Source organism: Natator depressus, chromosome 9, assembly GCF_965152275.1.
Source record: "Natator depressus isolate rNatDep1 chromosome 9, rNatDep2.hap1, whole genome shotgun sequence".
Lineage (NCBI taxonomy): Eukaryota > Metazoa > Chordata > Testudines > Cheloniidae > Natator > Natator depressus.
In genome coordinates, this window is record NC_134242.1 from 6,109,706 (window position 1) to 6,131,166 (window position 21,461).

A 21,461-nucleotide genomic window follows, 5' to 3' on the forward strand; every position below is an offset into this window, starting at 1 on the left:
CCTTGGGAGGCTGCTTTAAATTAGAGACACCCCCTGAGCGTTTCTAGTTTATACCAGTCTCCCGGCTAACCCAGGATCTGGGTGGTGCAAGGGTGTTTGTCCTCCATCCCCCAAGCTGAACTTTGTGTTATGTTAACTTACTTAGTAAAGAAAAATTCCCACGAAGAAGGGGAGTTGTCTCTGTGCAAAGAGGCTCAGATCCCTATCTGTGACTCAAGAATGCACAGCCCAACTTCGGGTAGAGGCATTGCAAAGATGTCCTTGAAAGTCTGTCTCTGTCCTTAAGCCTGGCCTAAGGCCTGATCTACACTACAAAGTTAGGTCAATGTAAGGCAGCTTACCTCAACCTAACTCTGTAAGTGTCTGCACTACAGTGTTGCTCCCACTGATGTAACTCGCCCACTACACTGACCTAATAACTACACCTCCATGAGAGGTGTAGCACTTAGGTCAATGTAGTTAGGGTGAGGCAGTGTCTGTTTAGACACTATGTTACTTACGTTGCCTGTTGGCTTTCAGCCCTGTGTGGGGCTCACGGCTGTCAGAGCCCCACAGTACCCTACAAAGTTAAGTCGGTAGAAGTGTTTCTGGTGAGGATGCACACCACTGACAGAGAGGGCATAATATGGACATGAACCACTGTAGTAATTACTGAGGTCGACAAACAGCCACCAAACTTAGGTCGACTTAATTATGTAGTATAGACAAGGCCTGACTCTGTGCTGGTCTAGTCTTCCAATATAACTTGGAACAGCCTGAAGGTTTTTCTTAATTATGCTGGCTACCAGTAGCTTCCAGGGGCTGTTAAGGTAGCCATGGATTGCTGGCTGTGGGAGACCGGAGGTTGGAGTCGCTACATTTGCTCTGTGCCACTGAAGGATCCCCCTACACTAGGGTGAACATCTTGTGGCTGGTGACCAGGGCTGGATTAATGCAGGGGTTTTAGGGGCTGCAGCCCAGGGTCTCGGGCTAAGGGTGGCCTCTGCAAAAATAAATCCATAATTATGTACAATTCAGAGGTCACCAACCTGTTGATTGCGATCAACTGGTCGATCTTGGAGCTTCTGCCAGTCGATCGTGATCTCCGGGCCCCTAAAAGTCCAGCGGCACAGCAGGGCTCAGGCAGGTTGCCTGCAAGCCATGGCCCCACACCACTCCCGGAAGCAGCCGGCTGCTGGCACATCTTTGTGGCCCTGGCGGGGAGGCAGCTCCATGCGCTGCCCCTGCCCCCAGCACCATCCCTGCAGCTCCCACTGGCCAGGAACTAGCCAATGGGAGCTGCGGGGGTGGCGCTTGTGGCGCGGGCAGCGCATGGAGACATGCTTCCCCCCAGGGGCGCATGGAGACGTGCCAGCAGCCGACCGCTTCTGGGAGCAGCGTGGGGCTATGGCTGGCAGGCAGGCAGGCAGCCTGCCTGAGCCCTGCTGTGCTGCCAGCTGGGAGCTGCCTGTTGTAAGCGCCTCGTGGACGGAGCCTGCACATTGCACTCCCGCCTGCACCGCAAACCCCTGCCCCAGGTCAGAATCCCCTCCTGCACCCAAACTCCCTCCCAGAGCCCTCACCCTTTCCTTCACCCCAACACTCTGCCCCAGCCTGGAGCCTCCTTCTGTACCCAAACTCCCTCCCAGAAAGAAACTAATATAACAGCTGTTCTAAGGTAAGAAGTAGGCTATTTTTGAATTAACTTAACTATATTCTACATGTTTTAAGACTGAAATGTAACCGCAAACTGGCTTTATGTTAATTAAAAGGCAAGTTTAGTATAGCATTAATAGCCTCAGTGCCATAATTGTGATAATTTTGTTTTAAATTAGGAAAAAGACTTGTATACAGGGGCCCCACAAAATCTAATAGCCCCGGGCCCACAGGAGAGTTAATCTGGTGCTGTGGTGACTCTGAGTTTAGGGTTGCTTTCTGCTGACGAAGCAGTGTTAAAGTGGCACCATGAAAGGAATTTATGATCTGCCACAGTGTGTGGACTTTGCTGTAGAACAGGATGGGAAAGGTGCCTGATCACACTAGCTTTGAAAATAGTTGGGAGTAAATGTCCAGTCATTCGTTGCTCCCATTCCCTAGCTTGGTGCAGTGCTGTCCAAAGTGATATTCCCTGTGTTCTTACATAGAGCTGTGTCAGGCTAAGGAGCTATTATTTTGACTTTTGTTTTTCTTTGCACAAAGCTCAGTAAAGTGCATCATCTGATCCTTCCCAAATGTGTCCAGCTGGTGGTGCTCCTGAGTTGTAGATCAATGTTTCTACCCTGCCTCTGACTTCAGGGCGGTTTTGGGACACCATCATAGGGCCTAATCACATCAGCCGCACTATCTCCTGCTGGTAATAGCTCACCTTACCTGATCATTCTTGTTACAGTGTGTATGGTAACACCCATTGTTTCATGTTCTCTGTGTATATAAAATCTCCCCACTGTATTTTCCACTTCAAGCATCCGATGAAGTGAGCTGTAGCTCACGAAAGCTTATGCTCAAATAAATTTGTTAGTCTTTAAGGTGCAACAAGTACTCCTTTTCTTTTTAAGGTGGTTTTGAACTTTGAATAGAATCATGTTGGAAGTATATTAGTTCTGGTTGAAAGTATTGGTGTGTCCCTGCCCATCACTTTGTAAAAAAAACAAACAATACAGTTGTGGCCCCAAACTGGACTATTTAAAATAATGTTGTTTTACACTTTGAGGGCTTCAGGAACCTTGCTACTGCAGCTGTTAGGGGGGGTCTAAGAGATATCACGAATTGGGGTTCCCTGGAGAGGAAAGAGCAGGCTTCTCAGCTACTGAAGAGCTTTCAGCTGCTTTAAGGCAGGTAGATCCCCGTCCAGGAGCCCCTATACTCAGCAAGGGGGAAAGAAGTGTGAACATCCCAACCCTCAAATCCCCCGATATCCAGGAAGCATATGGCCATTTCCCTGGGAGGCAGAGCTGTTGTGATTTTATTTTCCCAAAACCCTAAAGCTCACTGTAAACAACATTAGAATTGTATGAAATGAAGCACAAAAGTGTATATGTACGTGACATGCGCTTACTCTCTCTCCTGGATAGCTGTCTGTGTATGCTTTGAGCTCTATCATTTGTTTAGGCAGGGTTATGGTGAGTTGTTACCTCATAATTCTCAGCAGTATTGCCATTTTAGTATTTATTCTTGGTTTAACTTCCCTTTTAACAAAATAAAACTTGTACATAGACTTTAATGTGGTGAATTTTCATTTTTGGCACTTCCTTGGAAAACCACTTACTGCAGTGGTTTCCCAAAACATTTATAGACTAATAGAATATCAGGGTTGGAAGGGACCTCAGGAGGTCATCTAGTCCAACCTGCTGCTCAAAGCAGGACCAGTCCCCAATTTTTGTCCCAGATTCCTAAATGGCCCCCTCAAGGATTAAACTCACAACCCTGAGTTTAGCAGGCCAATGCTCAAACCACTGAGCTATCCCAAATCTAAGGTGACCCACCAACTCCATTTTGTCTTTTTTTTTTTTTTAATTTTTTTTTTTGTGACATCCTCCTCCCCCCACCAGGATCCAAATTAGTCAGGAGGCCCCAAATTCATAGGCCAGCATCCTTTGCTTCCTCCTGCTCCTTGGTGCCCCACCAAGGAGGCACCAGCCACCCACACCGGCCACCTTGGTACTGCAACCCTAATCCCAGCCTAGTGCAGAGGGGAAGCCCCAGGGTAGGGTGGTAGAGAGTGAACCCACCCTGCGCTCACCTTGCAGAGACAGCTCCAATCCTATGTAGCTGGGCCCAGCTCCCTGCTCTGGGCATTGTGACCTGGTGCACAGAGTCGCAGTGCCATTCAGGTTTGCCGTCATGGAGGGGCAGCGAGTCCAAATTTGAGTGAGTGGTGCTGCAATCTAGCGCAAAGGGTCGCAGCACCACTCAAGTTTGTACTGTCCATCCCCCTTCATGAACGGTGGGTGGCTGGGACAAACCTGGGTGGGCTGTGACTCCATGTGCCAGGTCACAAAATCCAGAACTGGGCCCAGCCCCTGGGGAGAGAAGCCACTGCTGCAGGGTGATTACGGGGCGGGTTTGCTCCCCCTTCCCACCCTCTCCTCCGCATGCAGGGTCTCACCTCCACACCGGGTCCAAGACCCATCTAGAACTTTCCTGTGACCCACTGGTAGGTTGGGAAACATTGACTTCCTGAACAAGTACCTGGCTGAAGTCAAATGGAAATGTTATGTAATTCCATGTGCTTGGTTTGTTTCTTTATTTTAGATCACACCAGAATATCTTCAAAGTGTCTGTGTTCGTTTGTTTAGCAATCAAATGAGACAAAGTATAGCACATAGTATTGACTTCACAAGGCCTGGAACTGTAAGTACAATCGATTTGCTCTTATCTCTGTAGCCATCTTAAAATACAATACTCATTAAGCTGTATATTTAGGCTTGGAAGGATGAGCTGTTCATTGGTAAATGTCAATTTTGCCATACATACACACACAAATGAAAAATATTTCCATCAATGACAGGAATATGCAGATGGACAAAATAAGAAAAATGCTGCTTGAGAACTTAGTAGAGTTCAATTTATGGATATTTACTTTATATATTTTGACATGTGATGTTGACAGTTTGTGTTTTACTGGTTATAAAGCTTTAACTTTTGAATCTCAGTGTCTGTTGTCATTAAATTTATGGGGTGGGTCAGACAGTTATTTAATTAAAATGATTAAAAAACTTAAAAATATATATCAAAATTATCCACTGAATTCTTTAAAAAAATCAGATTCTGTCAAGCCTACGTATATTGCACCAGGGACGTAAGATTATGACCTTATGTGTAAAATGTAAGGAGTAATGTACACCAAGCTGACATAAGGTTCTGATTACATCTTGGGCTTCTGATGACTATGGTTATATTGCCAGTTCCATGAGATGGAATTGCAGCCTCATATATAGGCTTCTGAGGCATCTTTATCTTATAATACATGATGAACCATATTGCTGTTAAGAATCTACAGGCATACTTTGTCTCATTTAGTTCCATTGTAGGCCTGCATCCAGGTCCTGTGGGTAAATACCTTAGCTCCTGTCGATGGACTCCCTGGAAGGCCTGATGGTTCTTTCCCAAATCATTCTCTCAGTCATACTCTGTCAGATGGCTGCACTGGAGCTACAGTGCTGTTTTCCCATTCTGTCCCTCTCTATGATGAGTCAGGGCTAGATTTGCAGAGGTATTTAGGCACCTAAAGATGCAGATAGGCGCCTAGTGGAATTTATAAAAGCACTGAAGAAGGTTAGGCATGTACTTCCCATTGAAATGTTGGCTCTCTAAATATCTAAGACACTGAAGTGTGAGGTATTCAATAATATTTACACGTTAATTAAATGGCTTTAAACTTTAACTCTACATTTGTTTTATGTACTTGAATTTTCTCATTTCTTGTGACAACGTTAATTTTAATTAAAATATTGTGTGCCCTGACTTTGTCTTTCGTAAACTAAAATGATGACTTTTCCCATTTTTTTGGCCATGACCGCACCAAGCCTTCCTCACGGTATAGTGATAGTTTGTGATATGTAAAAGGAACAACAAAAGGAAGCAAGAATTTTTGCTGATCTGTTTCATTTGCCATTCCAGCTGATCTTTGTAATGACAATATATAGATTAGTTGGTTGTACAAAGAGGAGAGGATTGTTTACATGTTCCATACCCTTTTTTGTGTTTTTGTTCAGGAGAATGGAGTACACCTCACAGATCACCATGCTCAATTCGATGCCCTTTGCTTCAGTGTGCCATAGCGGTCAGGGTTGCTTTCTCTGACTTGCAGTATAAAACATTGTGCCTCCACTAGCCCTTCTCAAAAAAATCTTCCACTGTCATAGTTTCCCCGGTGCAGCTCATTTAGCGGTAGCAACAGTGGGGAGTGCTAATGTGAACAGGCAAATATTTACTATCCTGTCATTGTAGACTTACTCGGAGCTGGGTTAGATGACAGTGATGAAATGCAGGTGTCTTTTCTACGTTTGTGCTCCCTTGTTACTGCTGTTGGCACAGATCCACGAACAGCAGTGCAACAGTGGGTAACTTGCCATACAAGACTAGCATAGACCCAACCTGAAAGACAAATGATTCCTTTCTCTGTCCCATCTTTAGATGATTTAAACCCTGGTTCTGACACCATGATGCCCGAGGGCAATATGGACACTCGGGAGGCTACTGTACAGATGTTGTTTTTGTTTGTTACAATATCTTTTATTGCGTGTATGATATTGTGTTCAGTTCTACTGAAGGTTCTCCACCGTGAAAACACTGTATCTCTGGTGGATCCCACTACTTTCCTCCTGTTCTACTCCTCACTCTCTAGTCCCTGAGCTGTGACTATGACCACAGCTATAAGAGAGCCAGTTACAACACAATTGTCACCTGGCCTGATTACAAGAGGATTCAAATTTGTAGTGCTGGTGGGATCTTATCATGTTGTCAACCAAGGTTAGCCAAGGTTTGGGGACAGGGTTAACTAGAGTCTGCCCGGCAGATCTTAACCACATAGCAAGCAGCTCCTCTGACTCAGTCCTTTCATCCTTCTGAATGATAGAGTTCTTGTTTGTTTCCAATTTATACAGTGAGCCTCCCAGAACCACTCTAGGTGTGTTAACAATGAATAGTTAGAAACTCAAACAAGAATAGTAATGTCAAAAAATTAAAACCTGCCCTGCCCAGCCCAGTCCACTTCCTTAGATAGAGCTGAAATAACTTGGCATTTCACAAAGTCAGGGGCTTCTTCCTTGTCCATCTCTATGGTATGCTGCAGCACTCCCAATCTTTGCTGACCCGGAAAGCAGAAAAGACTAGGACTAGAAATCAAATCCAGGTCTCCAGCATGGCAGTGCAGATTAGTCACAAGGCTGCTGTGAAAAGAAAAGGAGTACTTGTGGCACCTTAGAGACTAACAAATTTATTAAAGCATAAGCTTTCGTGAGCTACAGCTCACTTCATCAGATGCATACAGTGGAAAATATAGTGGGGAGATTTTATATACACAGAGAACATGAAACAAAAGCTACTATGATAGCCTATCACTCTTTCTTTCAAAATTTCCAAATAACTGGTTATTATGCAACTACATGTTTTATCTGTCCTTAAGTAGTTTCAGCTTTTCACATAAGCTTTGGAATAAAGCTAGAGGCACTGTGTCCCAAGTGACATAGATCAGAATCAGCCGTTAGAATCTGAACCTGTAACATCTGTGCTGGGTATGTGTTGGAAGGTCACTTCACTGTTTACTTTAAACCAGTCAAAGAGACCAAAATATGGCCTCTCCAGCTACTCTAGGGGCTTTTCTACATGGTGTATTAGTGCACACCTCTGGGGTGTCAGTTTTAGTCCACATCAGTGTGCCATGTGCTGACGCACCAGTGTGGACCCTGCTGGTGGTATGGCATGCTAGTGTGTGTAAATGTAGTCCTGGGTACTATGTTAACGGGCACGAGGGAATAGATAGTTCACACCAGCAAGGTCCACGTGGGCCAGTTAATGCGTGACACACTGATGCTGACTAAATTTACATCCCCACTGGGATGCACTAACTCAAAATGTAGACAAACCATCAGTAACTGTCTTCCCTCCTCTTATAAAGCTCTCTCTGACCTCTCCTTTGTCACAAAGGGCTCAGTCCTGCCCTCAAATACACCTCAGTGCCTTGTGTTTTTGTCAAATAAGTTACTCCACACAGCATGCATGAATGAACTCAAGTGTCAGAGCAGAACTGAGTCTTAATGCTGTAGACGACAGTTCTCTGTTGTACAAAAGAAATAAGGCTGTATACCTTGGAGTACATTCTTAAAAAAGGATTTCCTTTGTTTGTTCTATTTTGTTCCCTGCTCATTGAGTGTTGCTCTCAGTTTGGACATAAGAACGTAAGAATGGCCACATTGGGTCAGACCAAGGGTCCATCTAGCCTAGTATCCTGACTTCCAACAGTGGCCAGTGCCAGGTGTCCCAGAGGGAATGAACAGAACAGGGAATCATCAAGTGATCCATCCCCTGTCACTCATTCCCAGCTTCTGGCAAACAGAGTCTAGGGACGCCATCCCTGTAAATCCTGGCTCATAGCCATTGGTGGACCTATCCTCCATGAATTTATCTAGTTCTTTTTTGAACCCTGTAATGGTCTTGGCCTTCACAGCGTCCTCTGGCAAAGAGTTCCACAGGTTGACTGTGCGTTGTGTAAAGAAATACTGCCTTTTGTTTGTTGCCTATTAATTTCATTTGGTGACCCCCAATTCTTGTGTTATGAGAAGTAGTAAACAACACTTCCTTATCTACTTTCTCTACAACAGTCATGATTTTATAGACCTCAATCATATCTCCCCTTAGCCGTCTCTTTTCCAGGCTGAAAAGTCCCAGTCTTATTAATCTCTCCTTATAGGGAAGCTGTTCCATACCCCTAATCATTTTTGTTGCCCTTTTCTGAACCTTTTCCAGTTTCAATATATATTTTTTGAGATGGGGTGACCTCATCTGCACAAGTATTCAAGTATGGTGGGCATACCAGGGAGTTATATAGAGGCAACATGATATTTTTAAATGAGTCATTTTATGGGTTGGGAAAGTGTGGTGGTGGAATACAAAATTCTGAGGTCTCTGGGTGGTCATATAATTGTAATCAAAGGCAGAGTGTGTCAGCTTGTTGAGTGTACTGTTATCACACAAGAATACACATCTTAATGTATCAGAGTGTGGTTAGAAGCCTATCCTTCCATCACTGAAAGGAGTCCAAAGCAGAGGAGTAAACCTAAAAGCTAGATGTTCCCACTGGACTGACTTCCAGGATTCAGGCATGGATGTCTTGACAAGCATAAGAGTTAGGCCAGGGCAATGCTGTGGACGAAGGGGTCTGGATCTGAGAATGGGAAGTCAAAGCAGCAGCGCTGGCAGTTCTGAAAAAGCAAAAATGGATTTGAAGCATTTAAAGAGATGATCAAATTCCTAACTTTCTGAAGTTCAGTAAGCTGGTGGGTAAGTTTAAAAATGAATGTATTTGACTTAAAAAAAAAAAAAATAGTCCCGCCCCAGGGCTGGTTGTGCTGTGGCCTGTCTGCCAAATGCGGCCCAGAGAGTTCCATAATAAGGCTCTCATCTTTTTAATATAGAGCGTGGATCAAACTGGGGCATTAGGTGTTCCCTGGGTAACAACTGTCTTTCGTCGATACTAAAGTACTCTGTGAATAATGGACTAGGACCGGTAGGGTATATCTACACTGCAATAAAGACCCTAAGCACAGCCATGGTTGGCTCAGTTCAGCTTACTTGGGCTGTGGGCCTAAAACTTGCGGTGTAGACATTTGGACTTGGGATGGAGCCTGGGGTCTGAAGCTTTGCAAGGGTGTGGGGGCTCCAGCCCATGCCTGAACGTCTACCCTGCAGTTTTTAGTCTGAGCCCCATGAGCCCAAGTGAATTGACCCAGGCTCTGAGAATCAGTGTCAGGGGTTTTTGGTTTTTTTTTATTGCAATGTAGATGTACCCCTGGTCGCCATCTCTGAAGTCATATCTGTTTAATGCAAGCAAGGTATGGCTAACAGGCTTCTGGCTACTTGACACTGTGGGGCTTGATCCTTCAAAGTGCTGAACACTCTGACCTAATCCAGCACAGCTCCTAAGCACATGCTTAACTTTAAGCACATGAATAGTCCCTTTAACTTCATTAGGACTATTGACATGCTTAAAGTTAGGTATATGCTGAAGGGTTTTGCTAGGTTGGAACCAGTGTGGTTAGCATCTTGCAGGATCAAGCTCATGGTCTTCAGCTGAGTAAAACTCGTTGCCCCTGTACTACTTTCTACATTGCAGTATGGGGTATGCTTCCCGTTTATGAGATTGATAGCCTTTGCATAATAAATACATATTGTTAATCCTTTATAATTCAGATGTAAATATTTGTTTTGGATTGAAACTTGACGTTCAAGGTGTCAGCCTCGTGAACGCTTTAAAACATTTTCTCAGTTGAAGGAATAATTTTACAAGTTTAAATACATTTGTTTTTAAAGCTTTTCAGACCATAGTCCCCTCAACAGTTATTTGGCAGAAGAAAACTAAGGTCTCTAACTAAAATGTTTAATTATAAATGCAGACCGTATTTTAATTTGCACACTAAGGACTCAATCTTGCAAAGATTCAAGCATGAGTAGTCTCAAATAAGATTATGCATGAGTAAATTACTCTCATACTTAAGTCTCTGCAGGATTGGCCTCTAAATTTTAGCCCACTTGACTGTATTTTAGACCACTGGTTATCTTCTGTTTTGATCCTAGGTTAGTCTGATGAAAAATGGTCTTCCAGTTATTTGAAAATAAAAAAACCCTTAAAAATCAAGGCAATTCATGCAACAAAACTAGGAGAAGCCTAGCATTTATATTGACCAGCTACCAAGTTAGAATTGTAATAGCTTTGTCTTGAGGATTTAATCACGTTATTTGCCACATGCTAGTAAATACATTGTAAAAAAATTTTTTTTTAATCCATTTTTTTTCCATGTGAAGACGAGGCTGAAGGAGAAGCCTCAACTTTCAAAAGACCTTAAGATATGTCTACACTGTAGCTGAAGTGTAATTTCCATTTTAGATAGATGCATGGGTGCTAGTTTTGGTCAAATTGGTGCACTAAAAGTAATAGTGTAGCTATGACGTGGCAGTACAGACTAGCTGCCCTGAGTACAACCCTGGCCAAGATTCTAGGTAAGTACTCAGCTGACTAGCCTGTGCCACTGTTTGTAAGGTTCTTGCTGTTTGTAACGTGCTGGTTCAATTCGAGCTACACAGATATGTCTATCACCTCCAGCTCCGTTAGCACTTGTTAGCTAATGCATGCTTACAATATCACTTTTATCCTTGTCTAGACAAAACTGAAAACCTTTTTTTAAAACCACCTTTTATCTTATTCTAGACAGGGACTTTATCATGGCAGTTTGGAGCATTTAGCCCTTATTGTTACTTTTTTTTTCCAGGTCATCTTTTAAAATATGTTAACGCTGAAACACAAACCCATAGAAGCCAATGAGGCACCTCAAATACAAAATATTAACAATGAAATACAAAATACTCAAAGTCAGCGAAACTTCTAAGTATAAAGGTGAAGAGAAATTACTTCCTTGATGGAGCCTGTTTTATCTAGAGTTCTGGGTGTGTCTCAGTTATTGCCCTTTTAATGGGATTGCATTATGACTAAGAATCCAAATAGTTGACAACACATGTTGAATCTGTATTAAATTGTAAAGTCCTTCGTCTTTTATTTTAAAAAAGCGTATTACATTCTTTCTCTGCCATTGGCTATTTTCTGTTCCCTTGCGTTCTGTTTACCTTTTTGGGGACTAAACCATAATTCTACTTATGTTGTACTTGTCCATTTGGCAAATGGTAGATATCTTTTGTCATAGCTCATAAAGGTCTGTGAGGAAAAACCCTTGTTTTTTTTTATGTTGACACTCTTGTGAGACGTCAGCTTTTGCTTAATGTGCTTATTTAATAACTGCATATAGGTCATTTATTGTCTTGAGCCTCTGGGATTTTGGGTTTTGTTTGTTTTCTTTACTGTGTAACCTAGCATAGTATGTTCCCTTTTCTTGTGGTCTTCCACTGCTTCCTTTCCTTAATAAGCACACCTTTCTTGCTCATGTAAATGTGCCATTAAACAGTAACTACTTTGTAGCGAGTGTTCTTTTCTTGTTTGTAAAATGCTCTCTACAGCAGGTTACTGGCGCAAACCCAGGGGGTACAATAGTAGAATTCTTGTTTTTAGCTTTCCAGAATGTACTCATTAAATTTTCTGCGGGTGTACTTCTGTCATTTTAAAAACAAAAACACCTATTATGTCAACTAATAGCCTTCAGTAGACTTGTCCCAGGACAAAATAGACCTTTTCCTGTCTTCCCCACCCCTGTGCAGAAAAAAATGCTCATATGTGATCTTGGATAATGCAGAAACAAAACTGCTCTATAATCTAGACAAAGACAGGTTACGCTTTCCAGCTGATGATGCAGAGTATGGTGTGCATTTCATGTGTAACTACCCTCTGCGCTGAGGGTAGGAGAGATGTTTCATGTTTGAATAAAATGTCTTAATTCTGGAGGGAAGAGGAAACATGGACTCCTACATCTTATTCCCCTCTCTCCTCCCTCAAATGGTCTAGGTATTGGTTTCACAGGCAAACACAACAAATGCTATTTCCCAAATCCCAATCATGATGGAGAGTAGCAAAATTCCTGTCTCCTTACTTAAATTGAAGGAATAGTACAGTATGGATGCTACTTAAATGAGGGACTTGCAGATTGTAGCATTTTCCTATGTACTTATTTGTCTGCACAAGCCGGTTAGGGTGACAAGATAGCAAGTGTGAAAAATGGGGACAGGGGCTGAGGAGTAATAGGTCCTATATAAGACAAAGCCCTGAATATCCAGACTGTCCCAATAAAATCGGGACATCTGGTTACCCTAAGGCAGGAGTAACTAAATACTGAGGGCTCCTCTACACACAAACTAAAACCAAAATAAACCAAGTGGTTGCATTTTGTATCATTAGTTATATTGGTGCCAGGCTGTCTGTGAACACTCTTATTTTGGATTCAGAATGTCCTATTTAAATTTAAAAACAACTTAAGTTAAATTGAAAAAGGACACTCTTAATTTGAAATGAGCACAAGCAGATTTGTACTGTAATAGCTTAGGGCTGGTCTACACTACCTCAGTAAATCGATCTCACTTACGCAACTTCAGTTACGTGAATAACGTAACTGAAGTCTACATAGTTAGATCCACTTACCGTGGTGGCTACACTGTGCTGTGTCGACGGGAGACTTCCCTTATGCTTCTCAGGGAAGTGGAGTACACAAATCGATGGGAGAGTGTTCTCCCATCAATTAAGTGTGTCTTCACCAGACCCGCTAAATGGACATTCGCTGCATCGATTGCAGCAGTGCCGATCTACCAGTAAGTGTAGACGTGCCCTGAAGGTTGGAATTACAACTAATTTAGGCTATGTCTACACTTGCCATTTAAAGCGCAAAATATCCCTTTTTTTGTGCTAAAACCGTGGGAGCGACTACACTTGTTAATGACTTTTTACAGTGAAACTCAGAAGTTTCACTGCAAAAAGAAAACCACCTTCACGAGAGTCATAGACTTCTTTCCACTGTTCTTTTTGCGCTATTGCGAAAGTGAAGACACGTTCTACCTGTGTAAACACCTTTTGGCCTCTGGAGGATATCCCACAGTTCCAAAAGTGACCATTCTGGCAAGCATCTCCGCTGCTCTGACGCCAAGTAAATGGACATCTGCCCCTCCCCCTGAAAGCCCTGGGAAGTTTGAAACTCCCTTTCCCTTTGCTTGTAGATGTGGTGGGGAAAGCAGCCAGACAGCAGGGGGTTTTAAAAAAACCTGTGGGATAGCTGCCCTACAGCGCTGCTCTCATCAGCGCTGGAAGTGCTACCAGTGTAAATGCTCTCTGACGCCTGAGGAATGAAGTGAGTACAGAAACCAGCGCTTTTCTTTCACCGGTTCCCTATCACTGGTGAAACTTACAGCGCAAAATCTCTGTAAGTGTAGACATACCTTTAGTTAGTTTGATTCCAGTTTGTGTGTAGCTATGCTCTGACTTTTACCTCTGGGAACTCACCTCAGTTCAGCTCTGAAGCTGCCTTCGGTAGGAAATTGCTTATAGACTAATCCTGCCCCTCCCACCCCCTGTATTATTTCTCACAGTTGTCATGCTGCGCTTGTGAGAAGTCCCAAGCAGTGCAAGTGAATGCATTGTGGTGTCATCCCGTCATGAGTGGGCTCACTGGTATCTCTTGCTTTAACTATAGCTACAGCAATACAATCCCCCTAGTATGAATGCTGTTATTCCAGTGTGAAGGTGTTTAATACCCGTATAGCTATTCCTGTACAGGAAGAAATATTGGCAGAAGGCACTTTTATACCAGTATTACTGCATCCACATTAGGGGTTGTACTGGTATAAAAATATATTGGTTAAAAAAATCATATCCATAACCAAACTAATTATACCTGCACAAAAAGTGTGTGTAGACCAGGTGTGTCTGTAGCAATCCTAACAATGCAAATGGTAACGAGAGGCCTACCCCGTTCTCAGTCCCATAGCCATAGGTAATAACTTTATTGCAGATTTAGAGAAGGAGAAGGAATTTGCATTATGCTCTTCACACTCAACAGTCTGTAGTCTTCAACTAATTTGATTTGTTTGGGGGTTTTTTACTTGCTTTCTCTGTGAGTTATTCCTGTTAACTTATTTTTTTAATCTTCTTTATTTTAACGTGTGCCTGTTTGTCCATAAAGGGATATTACTCTCTGAGCCCTTGTGATGACGGATATGTAAGTTTCTATATCTTCTTTATATCTTTCACATTGCCTGCTGCAGCCTGTCACATTTTGTATTTCTCTTCTTGCCCCTGTTTGATAATTTCACTTGCTCTGTTTTCATTCATACCGAGTCACTGACTGTTATGGACATGACAGTTATTTTTTTAAACCTATACAAGGGTTTGGGGAATCATTGCAAGGAGAGCAAATGGAACTCCTTCTGTGCAAGGCATTTGACACAAAGCACCTCGACTCAAGGGCTGCTACATTTAGTACAGCTCTTACCCGACCACAGCTTCTTTATAAAATGTAGGAGAAGTCTGTTTGAGCTGTGAGCCTTAATACTTAGCACTTGAATAACACATTGCATCTTCAAAGTTCAGCGCAAACATTAGCGAATCCCCGCAACACCCTGTTCAGTAAGTCGATAAATTAATTAAGATAACATGGCCGAGATTCACGTTCTTTTCCCTGGAAGAGATACTTGTATTTTTTTTTTTATCACCAGTTGAGATCTGGTGCTCTAAACATGATCAAATACCACATCATTTTCGTTTAGAAAAACAAAAACAAAGTAGTTCAGGGAGTGGTGATTGTGCCTTCTGCACCCCAGATGGGCATTTGTATTCTGACAACATTCAACATAAGCATCTGATATTGCCCATAGACAGTGCATTCTTTGCAGAGAAAGGATATTGGTCTGCTAAACAATCTAGTACGAAATCAAACCATAAAGAGCTATTGACACCTCCTTTTAAAATGTCAAGCAATGTTCTGTTTAGAAAATCGTGTGTATTTTCCCCCTGCACTATTCCTGTCTTTACTAAGGATGTTTGCATAAAACACTATTTTTTTTCTCCTCCATTTGCTGCTTTTACGTATTCCTCCTCTGAAAATACAGTGAAACCTGTAGAACCCACCCTTAGTAGATAACTTGTTGTTTTAGGAAACTGCCCCAAAGTATCCCTGAATGTATGGGGCAAAATGTAACGTTGGTTTACCTCCATTGATCTTCACCCCCTGAGTACAAGCCAGGCCCACCTGTACTAAAAGATTATCTCCATTAATGACAGGTTTCAGAGTAGCAGCCGTGTTAGTCTGTATTCGCAGAAAGAAAAGGAGTACTTGTGGCACCTTACTAGTACTAGATGCATCCGATGAAGTGAGCTGTAGCTCACGAAAGCTTATGCTCAAATAAATTGGTTAGTATCTAAGGTGCCACTAGTACTCCTTTTCTGTCTCCATTCAAATAAATTGGTTAGTCTCTAAGGTGCCACAAGTACTCCTTTTCTTTTTGCAAATACAGACTAACATGGCTGTTACTCTGAAACCTGTCTCCATTAAGCAACTCATTTCTGTTGATCCTTTGAATGATTGTTTATCATGATCTTCACTTGGTGTTTGACATTCCACTCACTTCTGCAGCAGCCAGTTGTGAGGTTTTAACAAGAAGGATTGATTTCAGGTGAGGAATTAGCAGGAGTGAAAGGACCCTTGGAGAAACACGTACTGCTTTTTATGCTGATCTTAGTTTAAGATAGATGGAAAGATGCAAATTAAAAAAGAATCCACTTATTTTCAAAGCTATCTACAAAGCATCATTGTCCTCCAGCTAGATGGCATTTTTTAAGGTCATAGGGGTGGTTCTTTTTTTCTCTCTCACCGTTACCACACAATATTTCCATTCTTTACTCGTGTTATATACATTCTAATATGCTGGTACCTGAGGCCGCCTTTTAGTGGGATCACACTAATGCACCATGATAATCTTGCACTGCACTTTGATTCATTTATAAGTGATCTATTTTAGAGGATGTATTTTGTATGAGAAAAGAGAAATTTGCATAAGACCAAATACATGAAAATACCTGTAGTATTATAGGAACTGACCATGGGCCAGATCTTCAGAGCATGTAAATTGGCCTAGTTCCAGTTACTTCAGTGGAGCTGGCACCAGCATATTGTGAATAATGAACAAGTTCAGCATCCAAACTGTAGGTATATTGTTTATATTTCGGGGTGCTAGTGAGCTGTACAAATTAGCCCAGAGACGGGCAAACTTTTTGGCCTGCGGGCCACATCGGGGTTCCAAAACTGTATGGAGGGTCGGATAGGGAAGGCTGTGCCTCCCCAAACCCTAACCCTATCCGCCCCCTCCCACTTCTCAACCCCTGACTGCCCCCCTCAGAACCTCCGACCCATCCAACCCCCCCTACTCCTTGCCCCCTGACCACCCACTCCTGGGACCCCCTGCCCCTAACTGCCCCCCTGAGACCCCACCTCTAAAGCCCCTTTCAGAATGCAGCCCTGCGAACATGGGCGGAGGACTCAGGAGGAGCAGGTGCCGCCAGAGAGAAGCGACGGTTTCCCCTTCAAAGTGCCGCTTCTCTCCGGCCGGCTGCGTGGCCGCCCAGTGCTCCTCCGGAGTCCTCTGCTCACATTCGCCGCGCTCCCGCCACCCGCACCACCCGCCTGCTCCCCTGAGGCTGCAGGTGAGCCTCCCTTCCTGCTCTCCCCTGCCCCTGCAGTGCAGCTCCCTCCCGCGCTGGTGGCACGGCGTGCTGAGGCTGTGGGGGAAGGGGGACAGCAGGGGAGGGGCCGGGGGTTAGCCTCCCCAGCCGGGAGCTCAAGGGCCGGGCCGGACGGTGCTGTGGGCTGGATGTGGCCCGCGTGCTGTAGTTTGCCCACCTCTGAATCAGTCTGAACTTTGCTCTTGTAATTTACATCTTCACCAGGCACCTACGTTTTTAATTCTGACCTCTGTTACACCTCTGTAAATGTAGAGAACCTGCAAGTTTTACACTGGCTTTTCAGCCTAGTAAATGAGTTGAGAATCTGACTTTCAGCTGTGTGCTGTACTACATAAAATAATGTAGACGAGCCAGTTGGGTGGATGCAGAGCTGCAGTATTTGCATCATCTTTGGTTTTTGGCTCTCAAATGACGTGTCTGTTTTCTTTTATAAACATTGATTTCCCTTTGAACTTTTTTTTTTTTCCTATTCAACCCTGGTCACATTCATGCTTCGCTTCTTTCTGAAATGAAGGGCTGCCATCTGTAGCTACTTTGCATTGTGACAGAATTACTTAGATGAATATGCAAAAAGAAAAGGTGTACTTGTGGCACCTTAGAGACGAACCAATTTATTTGAGCATGAGCTTTCGTGAGCTACAGCTCACTTCATCGGATGCAGTGAGCTGTAGCTCACGAAAGCTCATGCTCAAATAAATTGGTTCGTCTCTAAGGTGCCACAAGTACTCCTTTTCTTTTTGCGAATACAGACTAACACGGCTGTTACTCTGAAACCTTAGATGAATATGGCAACTGGATCGGCTTTGGCAAGACCTAACACAGCTACATTCGTCATAGGCCTATGACCCTGCCAGATTGAGCTGTGCTTGGGCTATTGGTTTTTTATTTCCTTATTTAAAGATACCTGGTCTCTCCATTCGCTGTGTAGGGTTGAAAAATTGGCTGGCCGCAAGGCATATTTTGTGTGGGCTTTTATAGAGAATGAGCCCTTATGATGTCACAGATACATTTATATACTGTATGGTCCTCTTAATCATTTAACTGGCAGCCTGCAAATACTATTATTCAAAAGGTTAAAATATATCAGAGCCTGTCCCATGCAAAGAAAGATCAGGTGCATGGTGTCAGGGTGAGTAGATGGCTGTTAAAATGGCCTGGCGAGTCCTTTTAATGTTAGCTAATTGTAGCTAAAGAGCAACATTACACTGGGTAAACTTGAAAGCCTGAGGGGAAGCATTGTCTAGAACAGTGGCTTTCAACCTAAGGTCCACGGACCCTAGAAGTCTACCGACTATGTCCAAGATTTCCAAAGGAGTCTGTATCTCCATTTGAAATTTTTTAGGTGTCCACAAATGAAAAAAGGTTGAAAACCACTGATCTAGAATTTAAGTTATAGGGACTGTGAGTCAGGCAGTTTTTGTTTTCACCGCTCTGCACCTCAGTGTCCCTAGCTGCAAAGTGGGGATTTACTTACCAGCATCACAGGGATTTTATGAGACTTAGTTTATTATAAGATACTCTGAGATCCTTGAATGGACGGGCAACGTATTTATAGAATACTTGGCCTGATGTTTTTGCTGTTTCTCGTACAATTATTTCTGATATCTGTTTTTAAATAACTCCAGTTCTCCTCCAGAATCCAGTTTCCCCTTCTGCTAGACCCATGATACATTCAAAATCCCTATGCTTATGATATCAGAGTTTGCTCTGTTGCCATAGAAATAACTGTTTTGTCAATAGTTCAGTATTACGACTTCACTATAAGAATCAAGAAAGAGGATTCAATAGACTGTAAGGGATCAAAAATCTTAGTGCCAAATTGGGCTCCAGTACCCCTTTAGTCCCACTGAATGCATTATGGAAAGCAGTCCACCCTGAGATCCATACATACTATCAGTAGATCCAGTTACCTTTTCCAGGTTTATACTAAATTCTCATGTCACTTTATATGCATAAGGAAAGGGGCATCAAATGTTAAATGCTTTCCCAGTGTGAAAGTCCATATTTAAAGTGCTTTGTGGAAACCTTGATTACAGTGACAGGTTTCAGAGTAAACAGCTGTGTTAGTCTGTATTCACAAAAAGAAAAGGAGTACTTGTGGCACCTTAGAGACTAACCAATTTATTTAAGCATGAGCTTTCGTGAGCTACAGCTCACTTCATCGGATGCATACTATGGAAACTGCAGAGGACATTATATACACAGAGACCATGAAACAATACCTCCTCCCACCCCACTCTCCTGCTGGTAATAGCTTATCTAAAGTGATCATCAATTGGTTAGTCTCTAAGGTGCCACAAGTACTCCTTTTCTTGATTACAGTGAGTATTTTATTCGTTACTAAATTTTTAATGGGATCAGTTGCTTTTAGATCTCTTCAGATCTCTTCTTTTTTGCCCGCTGTGGTAGTGGATGTTGTGTTATGCTATTGTATGTAGATTGTGCTGTTCATGAACCATAAGGGGTTTATTATAGCTAGAGATGGGTTGATGTGAAAGATATCTCAGTCGTCAGACTTACCCACAGGAATTGCTAACATGCCTCATTATCTGTGAGTCCTTGAACCCTTGTTCTGTGACATTCCTCCTGAAAAGGCCACCTTCCTGAAAAGGAAGCTTCATTGTGTCAGTCAATCAATGTGCCTAATGTTGCTGCTTTCTCCCAGATGTACTTATCTCAGGGCTACTATATCCAGGTGTGACAGTGGAGGAAATGGGATTGTGCCACTGTCCAGAGCGTATTCAAAGTACGTAACTTAATCACGAGTAGGTGAATGCCTGAATTAGATAGACCCACAGGCGACTTTATAGGATCCAGATGAGCTCAGGACTGTTTGATGTTTCGATGACCTTGATGTCTAAGGGAGAGAGCTAAAACCAGTTTTTATAGTTTATGTAAAGGTATCTAACTAGGCAAATATCCTGAGACTGGAACCTCTCCGATCAATACCAAACCAAATGAATCAAAGTAAGCAAACAAACAAAAAACACTGTGAAATTTACAGAATATTTGATTTGGCAGGCTTAGTTATAGGAATTTTGTAAGGTGTGTGTGTGTGTGTGCGCGCCACTCCCAACTTACCGTGGGACAAAGTCCCTTGTAGCTAAGGGAACAGCATTTTTGTGGAGTTCTGAGTAATAACACAGGAGTTAAAATTGGAATATTGTAACGTAAATGATTGATTGCTCTGCAGTTCTTTCTTTGGTTATAAAGCCCTATTGAAGAAGACTGCAGCGTTCTCAGTAAATTCTGTCTTTATTCATAGAGATGGCCACAACTTTAAAAAAAACGAACTGTGGTGGCCTTATACCAGAATATGTTGTTCCAAATTTGAATGTAAGACATAGAACAGTATTAAGATTTCAGTTAAGAGCTCTTCAGACCTAATCAGCTGTGGCCTGAGAACACCGTGATGTACAGCTGTCCCTCAGCATACAGTATGGAAAGGCATACAGTATGCCTCAATCAGGGTATGTCTACACTACCCGCTGGATCGGTGGGCAGCGATCGATCCAGCAGGGGTTGATTTATCGTGTCTAGTCTAGATGCGATAAATCAACCCCCGAGCGCTCTCCTGTCAACTCCTGTACTCCACCGCCGTGAGAGGCCCAGGCAGAGTCAACGGGGGAGCAGTAGCAGTCGACTCACTGTGGTGTCTTCACTGGGGTAAGTCGATCTAAGTCAGTCGACTTCAGCTACGTAGCTGAAGTTGCGTAACTTAGATCAATCCCCTCCCCAGTGTAGACCAGGGCTATGTTGCTTGTCCAAGGCCAATTGAAAGCATCATGGAAACACTTATGCCCTATAAACCATAAGTGTCCTAGTAACAGCATTGGCTAGTTTTCAAATGGCTTTCTGTAGAAATCAGATAACTTACTAGCAATGTTTTACTGCTATTCTTGTTCTCATAAAGTTATTTAAAAATATAGGACCCAACAAGTTCCAAAAATAAAACACGTTTGTTGCAAAATTATAATTATTTATTTTAACTCATGTTAACCTAATTTCAGTGTTGTTCTCTGGCAGAGTCAAACACTGTCTGTTTCCTGCTTGTACATTATTTAACAGCCAGGAGCATTCATTTATTTTTATTGCAGTACCCATCCCTTACCTAGCACTTTTCATCAGTAGATCTCAAAGCAATTTACAAAGGAAGTGCAGTATCATTATCCCCATTTTACAGATGGGGAAACAGAAGCACAGAGAGGTGAAGTGACTTGCCCAAGATCACCCAGCAGGCCAGTGGCAGAGCCAGGATTAGCACCCAGGTCTCCTGAGTCCCTAGTGCTCTTTTCACTAGGTAACACTGAAATGTTGCAAATTGGCTTTTGTCTAAGTAATTATATATCTGGACACAAGGAATCCACTGTCTGTGACAAGATTAAATTCTTCATGGCATCTTGAATGATTCCATTATTTGCCATTGATGCTTTTAAACTATGTGCAGCCAGACTCAAAAGCAAAAATCACCATGAATGTGGTAAAAGTGAATATATAGCATTAACCCCAGAGCAATTATGTAGAAGTGGGCATTTATTTTTGCGTGAATAAAATGAGCCCATCACACTTGACCCTGAGAGCAGGTACAGGGGAAAAATGT

General features: G+C 42.8%; 1 protein-coding gene across 1 annotated transcript in view; it reads left to right on the top strand.

The window, feature by feature from the left end:
- ARMC9 (armadillo repeat containing 9) overlaps positions 1 to 21,461 on the top strand; it is a 121,756-nt gene that overhangs the window by 24,243 nt on the left and 76,052 nt on the right. The window contains exons 9-10 of the mRNA XM_074963397.1: positions 4,231 to 4,329; positions 14,307 to 14,342. Of these exons, the coding sequence (XP_074819498.1) occupies positions 4,231 to 4,329; positions 14,307 to 14,342 (135 nt within the window). The remainder of the gene's footprint in view (positions 1 to 4,230; positions 4,330 to 14,306; positions 14,343 to 21,461) is intronic.